The 13,228-nt window shown below is 38.6% G+C and overlaps 1 protein-coding gene across 2 annotated transcripts in view; it reads left to right on the top strand.

Moving 5' to 3' along the window:
• NR3C2 (nuclear receptor subfamily 3 group C member 2) overlaps nucleotides 1-13,228 on the top strand; it is a 261,892-nt gene that overhangs the window by 219,437 nt on the left and 29,227 nt on the right. For both annotated transcript variants that reach the window (XM_074950972.1, XM_074950971.1), the window contains exons 5-6: nucleotides 2,757-3,095; nucleotides 3,580-3,724. In XM_074950972.1, the coding sequence (XP_074807073.1) occupies nucleotides 2,757-3,095; nucleotides 3,580-3,724 (484 nt within the window). The remainder of the gene's footprint in view (nucleotides 1-2,756; nucleotides 3,096-3,579; nucleotides 3,725-13,228) is intronic.

The raw sequence follows: 13,228 nt of genomic DNA, 5'->3' as shown, positions 1-13,228 counted from the left end.
TTCTATCTTCATCACATATTCTGTTTTAAAATAATGTGTACATTATCTCAGTGCAGTCCATCCTGATGTTAAGGGAAGCATATTGGAGTGTTTTCAGCTACAAGTGCAGTGCCTTTGACAGTCTTTCAATTGTCAGTTTATTATGGTGGTTTGTTTTTTGTTGTTTACCTGGCGACAGAGTTCTTTGGCCTATGTCAGACAGGAGGTCAGACACTAGATTATCATAATGGTCCCTTTGGCCCTGAAATCTATGAACCTCTATCTCCAAGTCCTATAGCAGGCAAAGAGATTGAATTCACTGTAGTGTAGGGCTAAACATTGGCCTGTACTGTCTCTTCCCATCTTAAAGCCTATGAGAGTGAGCGAAGAGGAGGATCTCTGCACTTAGTTGATCCCCAGTCATGTCAGGGTTTCACTTTTGCACCTCCCCCCCAAATAAACTGTGGGCTCATCTCCCTAATTTGGGAAATATCCTAGATTCTAAGGCAGTGGTGGGCAACCTGCGGCCAGTGGGCTGCATGCGGCCCATTAGGGTAATCTGATTGCGGGCTGTGAGACGTTTTGCTGACGTTGGCCGTCCGCTGGCGTGGCCCCCCACAGCTCCCAGAGGTTGCGGTTCACTGTTCCCGGCCAATGGGAGCTGCAGGGACTTTTGTAATCGGCTCACTCCTGGGCATCTAGGGACCAATTGGATGCTTCAGGCTGACACACTAACCTCCAGATACAAAGTAGGATGCATGGGTTGTGGAGTCCAACGCAACACCACATATGGAAATTGTGGCTTTTAAAAAATAAATGTTTGGCCCAGATGTGCCAGGACCCCCCTCCTTTTCCTCCCCCCACCAGACCATCATGGAATTTTGGAGGTTTGAGGAATGTTCCTACAAAAGGTAGGAATGATGGGGAAAGACTCCCACTTAAGTTTGTAAAATAACTTTTTTTCAGGTCTGGGCTTTTATCAAAATAAAATGTTCTGATCGACCAGAAACAAACAAACAAAAAAAGCAAATTTCATTTTGTGGGAAATTTCCAGGTTGGTTTTTTTTTTTGTTCCATTGCCTTGAGAATTCAGAAGAGATGCTTTCCTGCTGCTCATGTGGGGAAAAGGTGCTTTTTATGCTCTTTCACCTCTCCCCACTTCTTGGATATCTACACAGTAATGGCATTTCGTCTTTAATACAGAAGCTGTTGACAGAATCAATTCAGGATCCACTGCAAGTTGGGAGATTCATCTAAGTTCTCCCTTGAGAGCCACCCCTCCCTCCCCCCCCCCCCCCCAATATTGAACTTACTGATTTAACAGACCTTTTAACAGGAATCACAGTCTATACAATGTAATATGTTGACATAATCTGGATCTTTTATTCTCTATGCTTAGATAATGCGGTAATATATGCTCTGGAAATTCCTAAGGTAGAAGTTTGATTAATTTTACTTCACTCTGAGCCAAATCCTGTACCCTGTGAAAGTCCAAGTAATGAAGAAAATGAGGTTTCTGCAGCAGATGGAGGGAGAAAGGAATCTCCCTCTCTTACCCTGCAGTGAACCACCAGCAGAGCTATTCTGCAGTCTTGCAGCTGGTGGAGCTTTGTGGTAGTTGTTCCCCTGTGCAAGGGATGGGGAAATGTAGCTGATTGTTCCTCATATTTACAGAACTGTCAGCCTCTTTACATTATGTAAATGGAGAATACGGAGCACTGCTCTCTGCAACCTGCATCCTTTCATAGTGGAAACATGTTGCTGTTGCTATCTTCCGACTGAGAATATGTACCAGAGGGGAGTAGGAAGGACAGGATTTGCTGTTTAAAAATGAAATTTCAGTATGGTCAAGGTCACTCTAATAAAGCAGTACTATAACTGAAATATGTAAAAATTGGCTTAACGGCAGGAAGTGGGGAGAAGTGAATTAACAGCAGAGAGAGAGAAGTTTTACACTTCTCGGGCTCAGGATTTTTTGTTTAACTGGCTATATATGGTCATAGTGTAATTTCAAAAGTAGCCAGAAGAGAAGACTGAGTCGTGAGATGAGACAGTACTAGGGTCGAAAAAAAGAATTACAATGACAAAGTGGTTTGACTAGATTATACTAATAGGTTGATAAGTGACTTGTGATCAGTGTAGAGAAATGGAAAATAATAAGGTTACGGGCCAGAAATAATTATCTTGATTACCAAATGCAATATGAGACTAGAGACCATGAAGAAAAAATGTATGGGTGATAGATGATTAAGATAAAAACCTACAAAACAAATCAAAACCATTTTTACAATGTTTCATGTAAATTGAAAAAGGTAACTAGGAAACAGGGTATATTTATAGAAACATGAACAATAAATTAGCAGACATTATTATTTTACTATTGAAATGATACAACAGGGAATAACAAAAACGATTCATGGTTGTAAGAGAATTAATTATTATAAAGTAAGAGAGGTAAGCGTTACTTGATTTTTGTTAATTTATTTGCATGGGGGGGGAGGGGAAGGGGTGTGTCTTAGAAGAACAGTTTAGAGATAGAGATGACATTTAGGTTTATTGGTATATCCTGGATTTAAGTGGGTAGGAATCTGCTTATATATTTTTCTCCTGGCCCATGTTCCGTTGTTGACTGTGTTCTGAAATCATCATGCTTGCTATTGGGTAAAAATGGTTTCCATATTGTTTTCATTTTTTAAAGAACTGAAATAATCTTTTTTATGCCTCCATCAAGTAAAGGTTGTATCAGATTTCTGTTATTGTCTTGTTCTTCTTTTCAGCCCGAAAGTCCAAAAAGTTGGGAAAATTGAAAGGGATGCATGAAGAACAGCAACAGCAGCAGCAACAGCCGCCACCCCAAAGCCCAGAGGAAGGGACTACATATATTGCTCCAGTAAAAGAGCCATCTGTAAACACAGCACTCGTTCCTCACCTGTCTGCTATTTCACCAGCACTTGCTCCTTCACCCACTATGGTCCTTGAAAGCATTGAGCCTGAAATAGTGTATGCAGGATATGATAATTCAAAACCAGATACAGCAGAGCACCTGCTTTCCACTTTAAACCGCCTTGCTGGCAAGCAGATGGTTCAGGTGGTAAAGTGGGCAAAGATACTTCCAGGTAGGAATGTATTTTATTGTATGTGTTTTCTTTTGAAAATAGGATTTGTGGCTTAATATGCCATTTGCCCAACAGGTCTAGGTAAAATTAATCTTCTTTCAGACATTTTAAAGATAGATAATATGATATTTTTGCAGGAGAGGAGGAGGTGATAAATATTGTATTGCATCATTAATGTAATGACTGTTTCTTGTGTTTCTCATTGCAAATTAAAACTTTAAAGTCTTGTTGGTATTAGTAATAACCACCTAAATAAAATAAATGTTGGGTTGCTAGAACTAAGAGTTCTGCTTGGGACTGTATTGTTTAAAATGTGCAGACTAAGAATAGGTTTCAGTGCTATAATTGTTTCATTGAATATTTTGGAGAAATGTAAACTGTTAGGGAAAGGTGAGCTTTTTTTCCAGTTTGAGCTTAAGGTGCTTCATATTACATTGCACCTGAATGTTGATTGTAGTTTGTGATTAATCATTTTGTTCTTCAGGATTTAGAAACTTGCCTCTCGAGGACCAAATTACTCTAATCCAGTACTCATGGATGTGTCTATCATCATTTGCCTTGAGCTGGAGATCATACAAACATACAAACAGCCAATTCCTCTATTTTGCTCCAGACCTGGTCTTCAATGAGTAAGTATCTATTAATTGGCCTTTTCAAAGTAAGATGGATAGAGTTCAGATATTGTAATATTTTTAAATATATACAAGGATTATGAAAAATTCTGCTAATCCCAATTTGAAATTGATACAGAAAGTTGAGCAAGTGAAAACTTTCAACAAAACTATATTACCTCCTTCCAATTTTCTTTGTGTATGCAAGTGCATGTAGAAATGTTCCCAAAACAAGGATGTTATGTTGGCTTTGAAATATGACTGATATATAACCCAGATTAATAGAAAACAGTCTCTTTTTGGTATCTACTATAGCTTGAAAGAATATCTAATTTCCAGGAAATGTGAATGTTTAAATTGCAAGTTTTTCTAAGCAGATTCAGGTAATGGTTCTTTTGTTAACAGTATACAGCTGCTCAATGTGTTTTCATGACAATCATAATTGCCCTTCTTTGCAGTCATGAAAGAAGCCAAAATGTTTTTCTATAACGAAACATTCCTAGTTGTATGATGCAAAAAAAAAAAAAAAACCAACAAAAAACAAAAAAAACTGAAGGAACTATTCCTTCCAAGCATGTGTATTCCTTCCTATTTTAAGTTAATATTTTAGTGCTGTTTACTTGCTGAATTAGTGATGTAATTTGTGTTTGTTTATTCAGAATGGTAGGGTCAGGAAATAAAAATAACCAGTCAAATTGGGATAGCATCACATGCTCATTCCAGAAGAGAGCTCTTTCTAAAAGTATGAAAGAGGAACAACCAATAGAACAGGAGGAGTGATGAGGGGAAAAAAAACAGGAAAAGAATGGACAAAAAATAGAAGCTTCCAACTCAGTTCACTAAACCATTCTGAACCATTTATCTTGGAGAGTGTGCTGCAAAATGTTATTGGTGTATTTCTGCATATGCCACTGTGCAGACAATTAACATTTTATGTACTTATTAATTATTGCTCTGTTTTGGCATCATCAGCCTGATCCAAAGCCCATTAAAGTCAATGAGAGTCTTTCCATTTACTTCAAAAGGCTTTGGACCCAGTCCCATAATGGTAAACGTTGTCAAAACAGGTTTGACTAAGGGGAAGGCGTTAGTCAATGGGAATGTGGTTAGAAATGTACTTTCAGCCTGTGTGCTGAAGAAATTGAATAGGGAATTCAAAACTTATATTAGTAGAAATGAATCCCACCTGCAAACAAAAATGTACTTGCAGTTTACAGTGGGAAGTAATAGTAAAATTAGCATCAAACTCTAGCAGTTGCTCAAAAGTATGGATTGGATGAATGGTTTATAAGGTGGATAGAAAGCTGGCTATATCATTGGGCTCAACAGGTAGTGATCAATGACTCGATATCTAGCTGGCAGCCGGTATTAAGCGGAGAGCCCCAGGGGGTCAGTCCTGGGGCCAGTTTTGTTCAACATCTTCCTTAATTATCTGGATGATGGGATGGATTGCACCCACAGCAAGTTCGCGGATGACACTAAGCTGGGGGGAGAAGTAGATATGCTGGAGGGTAGGAATAGGGTCCTTAGTGACCTAGACAAATTGGAGGTTTGGGCCAAAAAGAAAACTGATGAGGTTCAACAAGGACAAGTGCAGAGTCCTGCACTTAGGATGGAAGAATCCCATGCACTGCTACAGGCTGGGGACCGACTGGCTAAGTGACAGTCCTTGCACAAGAAATGAAGAAATAATATAATACCCAGCTCTAATATAGCCCTTTTCATCAGTAGATCTCTAAGTGCTTTACAAAACTATCATTGTCCCCATTTTACAGAAGGGAAACTGAGGCACAGGGCAGTGAAGTGACTTGCCCAAGGTCACCAAGCCCTATCTCTGGGAATGGAATCCAGGTCTGTTGACTACCAGGATAGTGCTCTGTCCAGTAGGACACACAGCCAGGCGGGTCCTTATACGTTGACCTATCCTGCAATGGGGGGGACACTTTGTTTTGATGAACAATTAATAACAAATAATTAAATGAATATAACTGAATAAAAAGGAGGTGGTGTCAATCCCAGAAAATGTATAAGATGCATGAGTGAGTGAGGAACAAGGTTTAGGATTATATACACACTAATGCATTTTTGTTCGATATAAGGTAAAATAACTAATATAATAAATTTATTGTTAGTTTTTAACAAATTGTTTTCTTTGACATTCAGCATATTATCTTTTCACTTTTTTCTTAAATACTGTGAGCAAAAGGAAGTTCTACATCTAAAAATGTTGGAAATGGTGTGATACGGTGACTGTTTTCTGTGACTCATTTCTTATTACTCTGATGGCTGGCTTACAAGAAATGATTAGTCAATGAGAATCTCCGTTATTTATCTGTTAAGTACATCCTTTAATCATGAAAAATATATTCCACAAGCCCCTCCATGCCTATATTGGATTTGATTTCCATGTTAGGGTTACGCAGGACTAGAAATATTTGCCCACCTTCACCTGCCTCTGGTGTATGCCTGAATAAATGCTCCATTTGTCTTTATGAATTATGCACATATTCCACCTCTTTGACTGTGCTTAGAGAACAAGATGTGAGCCGAGTGATAAAATGCTTTTCAACTATGTCTCTTAATGTATTGTGGAAATTCCTAAAAATGTTAAAATTGGTATTAATTAAACCAGTGCTATATATTTTGTTCATGTGTGTGCATGTATTCTACATGTACACTGCTTGAATGTGTATATTACACAGCACAGGGGTCACCATTAAAAGTGACTATCTATAGAACATTACTTCATCAGAATTATTTCCCACTGTAAATCTAGTGAAAGATTGTGCTGTATGTGGTACAGCTTAGTGGTTACTATTGGTAAATGTTGACTTAAATGGGAATCATTGTGTATGTAATATGTAGAGAGAATAAATGATGCGTGTGGTGCAGTATCAGTAGCATGCCTTTCAGCGGGCCATATTACTTACGTGTAGTGAAGCTATTGTGATGCATTTTCCCACCATAGACGAGAGGTCACATTTTCAAAAGCACCCAAGTGACTTAGGGGCTATATCCACAAAGGGAGTCGGCCTGACGCTGCCGAGCTGCTTGGCACCCTAGCTCACGGTATGCCCCAGCAGCATTCTTGAAATATGCATTCCACCCCCTATCTCATCTGCAGGACCCAATCTGGTAGCCATTCTGAGAGCACACCTACTCGGGACAGGGGGGAACATCTCCAGGATACCCAGTAGCCCAATGGTTAGGGCACTCATCTGGGTTTTGGGAAGCTGTATTAAATGATTAAATATATTTTGGGCTAGAGAGGGAAAGTGAGAGCTTGACTCTATAGCTAAGTAGTCAGGGCACCAGGTGGGATGTGGGAGACCAAGTTCAATTCCTTACTCCAAATCAGGTCATTTGAAGCAGGGATTTGAAAACAGGTCTACCATATTCTAGGTGAATGCCCTGGCAGTTGGATAGAATGAGGTGGGAAAGTGGATCCGTCTGTTTGTCTGTCTCTCTCAAGAAAGTGCTGGCCTGGCTTAGGCACCCAACTTGAGGAGAGGGTTCCTGACTGTGAATCCTGAATGGATAGGCACACAGTTGCCTTTGACAGATGGGTCTTAGGTTCCGCCTCTCTCCTCAGCATTTTTTACTGGCTGGCTTAGGCAACTCATTACTCAACATGCTGACTTCTGAGAGACTCATTCTCAGCTACCTAACTTTCCTGAGACATTATATAGGGAGCCTAACTCAGGGCTGAGAATTCCAGTGAGCAGCAGGGTCCTTAAAAGTTAAGCCTTATAACACAGAATATTGCAATTCCTAAATCACATTGTGGATTCGGCCATTAGGAACATAAGACTTTGATCCAGAGCCTCATAGGCACTTAGGTACCTAACTCCCATGGGTTTTAATGGGAGTTAGATGCCTAACTATCTTTGAGGATCTGGACCTTGGATGTAGACTCATAAGTCATTTTAGCACTTTTGAAAATTTTACCCAAAGTCTCTGTTTCATCCATCTGTAAAATGGGCATAATAATTTACATCACAGGAACATTGAGAGGCTTCATTAGAGTTGGGAAAATGCTCTGACACTCTTATAAAAGACATTATAGAAGTATAATGTAGCAGCATTGAAACAATACTGTATAAACACAATGTATTAGTAGCTATAACTAATAAAATACACTACACTTTTCCTTGCTCCTCTGATGCTTTTTTGGTTTTCAGCTGTACTGTAGGAAATAAAAGGAGTACTGTAAAAATCATGGGTATATAAAAGTTAATGGGCCAGATCTTAAAATTTTAATTCAGTTCTGTCTATTTACTAAATTCATTCAAGGATAATTTTGCCTGAGCAAAGACTTGAGGGTTTGTCCAATAAAAATACCTCTAGATGCCACAGAGGCACCAGGAGATGTGCTCAGTTCATGAAAAAATTGAAAAGTTAAAGTGAAGTTGAAGAGAAGAAACTAAAAATATAATTTTCACTAATATTTATCAAAGATATCTGACATTTCCAACTCCACCAATGGAGCTCTGCTATTAGTTCACATGTTCAGTCAGTTATAATAAGAAAGACTCATCAGAAGATAACTGAAGCTGCAGCATAATTAGTGTTGACATACATTTTTAAGGGTACAGTAAAACATTCTATTCCAGTTGGTATTTTAAATTGATAATAAAAAGAAATTATTAGCCAATTTATTGACATTTGAATGAAAAAATTATCTCTAGTGAGTAGTAATCCCTTTAGTCTTTGGCTTCAGACAATATATCACACTTTTAGCCATTGTTCTGAGTGGTTGTGAAATATTTTTGCATTATATAAATTTAACTCTTGTCCATATAAAAAACAATACATTCATTTCCATAAACAAAGCCCAGGCCTCAATCTAAAGCAGAACACTAAATTTCAATAAACTATAACTTAATTTTGTATAGCATCCTTTGTACTAAACGCTTTGTGGCTCCCACAATTGCAAAGTGAAGTAAGAGAGGAATTAGAAGCATTTTTCAGATGAGATTTGAAAATGGATAGTGAGCAGATGAAGTGGAGAGATGCAGAAAAGCTTGTTTCAGATTTCAGGAGCTGCCAAGGTAGCTCTTGAACTAACAGTGACAAGATTATGTGACTGAGCAGAGGATTTGGCAATATTAAGGAACTTCAGAATTTTTAAATTAAAAGCTAGTAAATTGGAATTTAACTGTAGCTATGATTTTATTTTAAATCTGAATTTTATTAATTTTACATATTTTCTTAGTAAACAGAACATACATTGTCTTTTTATTATGTCCCTGACATCCTCTCACAGAATACTCGTGGAACCTGAGACCATTAGGATTAGTGTTGCATAACATGCTGTAAGAATACAACTACCTCTGTGTGACCTTTAGATGCTGAAGCCTATAATTCTTCCTGGTATTCTGATTTCTATAGTAACAGTAAGGAGGATAAATGCAACTAAATAAGATGCATATTTAAGAGCGCCAGATATGTTTTGACTATACATATTTGGGGGGAAAAAAGATGATTCCTTAGATTTTGAATGTCTATCAAAGTGTTTAAACAATTACTATTCCATTCAGCATTTTGCATGGGGTTGAATATAACCCTGACAGTACTGATGCTAGTCTAGATTTCAAGCTATTAATCCAATAGTGTCTAATTTTAGGACAATCTTGTAATCTTTTAAATCTAATAGTCATTAAGTCCCCTTTTCTTTCCTTTATTGTCTAGACACTTCTTGTTATCAGTTTGATAATATTCATACTTTGCTAATAAAAGGCTAAACCTGTGATCACTGATCTGTTAGAAAATCAGCAAGCATGTTTCTGTCCATATTTATGTGCTTGCATATATCTCCTGTCAAGAGAGGACTTGAGCTCATGAAATCTGAACCATTGGTGCAATGAGAAGTGGGTGTGGACATGCACAGCTTTATCAGTGACATTTGTATACATGTTAATTCTTTACTTTCCTTAAAGATCAGTTCAGGCCACTTTCTGAGATGAAGTGAGCTGTAGCTCACGAAAGCTTATGCTCAAATAAATTTGTTAATCTCTAAGGTGCCACAAGTACTCCTTTTCTTTCTGAGATAAGTGTATCAAAGCATTTAGTTTTGTATAGTGTACAAAAACCAGTGTCATTCTAATGGAGTACACAAAAAGGAAACCTGCAGATTTATATCTGATACTGCTATAAAAATGCAACAAGCAGCAGTAGCTCTGTAGGTTTTATTTCACTGGATGGTCTTTGAGAATAGTTATTGGTCAAGCAAAGCAAGGCCCTACACTCAACTAGATGGCATTTCTGTGTTTGTCTTTCTGTTTGTCTGTAAGTGCAATAACTTTTGAATGCCACCGCCGATTGATTCCAAATTTCACGGAATATTCTAGACATCAGAGCAGAAAACCCTACTGATTTCAGGGGAAACTGGAAAAACCAGAAAGGGGAAAATGAGGGCACACATGGAGCCCTTGGCCTCTGGTTAGCAGAGCCAGCAGCTTCAACCAGGTCTGTAACTGCCTACAGATCAAAGAACCGGTGATGGCAGCCACAAGCACTTTCCAGCATAATAGTTATCGGATGATCCCCCAGATCATCTTTGTCCATTTACCCAGTAGAGTTTAAAATGTTGACACCTTAAATGACTTCTCTCCTAGGCAGAAAGAAAAGAAATAGGAATGGTGGGGGGAGAGGGGTATGCACAGAGCCCCTGGCATGGCTTCAGTGAGGACTGAGGGACTGCCATGGGGAGGAGGGAAAAGCAAGACCCTCTTTAAGGCAGCCCAAGGGTCTTCGTTCTGCTGCCTGCCCAGGCAAAACCTCCTTATCTTTGAGGCTGTTTGGAGTGAGGGAGAGAAAATTGTTTTTCTTCACTACTGAACAGGAGAGTGTAACCAGTATTTTTTCCACTTTGGGAGACTGTGTGTAGTTGTGTGATGGACATGTAAATGGATACAAAATGCTGTTTTACTGACTATATACCCTAGGGGAGCCAGTATGCATTGTGATGTTCAGGGGTACATTTCTATTATTATTGAATGTAGCACTGCAAAAGTAAAAGTTTGGATAAGAAGAAAATATTTGTGTAATTTTATTTTTAATGTGGAACCTTTACCATAGTAGAACATAAACTGAAGGGAAGATTAGTGCTTTCATGTCTTCTACTTCGATTCCCATTAACTGCATACTTAATTGTTACTTATGTCAGACATTTGATTTTATTAGTCATTTGTATGCTTTTATTATCACAGATTTTTAGGTTTAAATAATTGGATTATTTTAATTATTTTAATGTGAATCCTAATGTGAGTTTTATCAGATTTAATATGCTTTAAAAACGGAAAGTGATGTGATGTTACATATAAATTGATGTGATCCTTAGCAGTTCTTAGCACTGTAGAACAAATATCTTTACCTTCTCCAGGAGGAAACTTAATGTATTATTAATGTGGTGGTATAACCGTACTACATTGAAGACAGATTCATTTAAAATCAGGGGAATGTATTTTTTTTCCTATAGGCCATGGGCTGATCGTGGCTTAAAGTCACAGCCCATGCTGGATGGGTATGAAGGGGCTATGCTGCAACAAACCCCAGGAATTTTAGCTGGCTGTTCCAGAAGACTTCCTGGGAGAGCACCTTCCATATGGAACTCCACTATTTTGGAAGAGGGTACAGCATTCCTTTCCACTCACAGCTGGCTAGCAAGGGTGGTCCCTTTTGGGGAGACTGGTGCTGCTGGCAATGCTAGCCATGTGTAAAGTCTGGACACCCCAGTCCCACTGTGGCTGGCCCTTCCACTGCACCAGCAGTTGCTGACAGTGGGCTGTGCGTCCCCTCCTTTTCATAAAAACAGAAGCCTGAACGTAAATGGTTTATTGTAAAAGTCATTATTTTAAAGCACTTATCTTCATTTTGCCCAAGCAATGTCCATTTCCATTAAAATAGTAGCAGAAAAGGCAACTGGCAGTCAGCAGCTGGAATTAACAAGCATTCTAACTCTTCAGCAGCTGCCTGCTACTCCTTTTTTATTTGCATAGAAACAGACATTTGATTGGTGAACATAATCCCATGCGCAAGTGGTTCAGAATAATAACTAGTTTAACAATTTTACCTTCTTTTGAGCCAAGCAAGAGGTTGCTGATCTTATGTCTCTTTCCTTGAAAACTAGAGGAGGAACAGCAGCCAGCAATTCATTTGGTAATTTCTGTTACAGGGTTAGGAGCTGAAATTCTTGTTTTCCAAAGAACTATAGGCTGCTGCCAGTTTCTCCGTTGATAGGCATGTGGTTTCAGGGAGGGCACTTAACTGAGACCTTAAGGTAGCTTTCAGAGTAACAGCCGTGTTAGTCTGTATTTGCAAAAAGAAAAGGAGGACTTGTGGCACCTTAGAGACTAACCAATTTATTTGAGCATGAGCTTTCGTGAGCTACAGCTCACTGTGATTCTCTGTGAATGTCTTTTCTTGGGGCTCATTCTCCAGGTTTGTCAGAAGGGCTTTCTCAGGAGAGAACCCTAATTTTTAGAATTCACTCACTTAACTTCAAGTACAATGCAAAGCCTATTCATTTAGCTTAGAGGGCTGCTTGTTGTTTACTTTATTCACGCAATTTGGGTATGAATTTATTCCTGGTAATAACAGTGTAATGGGCCAGATTTTTAAAAGCACACTTGCACTTTTGCATACATGAAGCTCAGGCACACCTAAAATTGGCTGTGCACTTTTCCCTGCACACCTTGGAAAATCTGGCCTTGTATTTAATAAGACCTTTGTGGGCTACTGGTTCAATTTATGTTTACATTTTTTGTAAATAGCACCTTGTTACCATTATAAGCACTGCATAGATTACCAAAGTTGTTATTTTAGTGTACTAGGAGAAAAGCATATATTACACCAATATGTTGCTTATACACATATACAAACAGAGTGTTTTGTAGATAAATAAGATATTGTCCCTGACCCAAAATGTTTAAATTTAGTTATAACACCACCAGAGATAGCAGCATACAATGTGTAGGGGGAGGTGGGAGGACACAGCTTACACTAATAAGATCATGTATTTACTTAGGTTTGTACATACACATGTTGGTTCCTTTGCTTGTGTTAAATATTTTCTTTGTTTATAAACAAAAGTTCTGACTGGTGACAGCTTCTTCGGAATATTTACATTTAAGTGGCCGAACCAATAATTTTATAGTAAAGGGACTGGGGTGGAAAAGGAAAATAAAGTAATAGGTACCTGCTTGCATCAGCATCATTTGTAAGAAAGAAAAAACTGGAACTCTTTCATTCAAGAGAATGAAACACATATGCAGGGATTTTAAAGCTGCAATTTTAATAACTTAAAGTTAAAAAGCGGGGGAGGGGGTGGAGGGACTAACTCCTATAAAATACCAGGTAGCTTCTTGGACCCAAGACAATGTAAAATGGCCTCCATGCCAAATAACCTATATTCAGGGTTGGGCCTTGCAGCCCAACCCCTACCATTGAACCCACCTCTGAATTCTCTCATTGGACTGCTTCTTCAGTTCCTTCTCACTGCTGCATGGTCCGGGTCCGAAA

Source organism: Natator depressus, chromosome 4, assembly GCF_965152275.1.
Source record: "Natator depressus isolate rNatDep1 chromosome 4, rNatDep2.hap1, whole genome shotgun sequence".
NCBI lineage: Eukaryota > Metazoa > Chordata > Testudines > Cheloniidae > Natator > Natator depressus.
The sequence above is the reverse complement of the archived record's forward strand: the minus strand, read 5'-3'. Positions and strand labels throughout refer to the sequence as shown.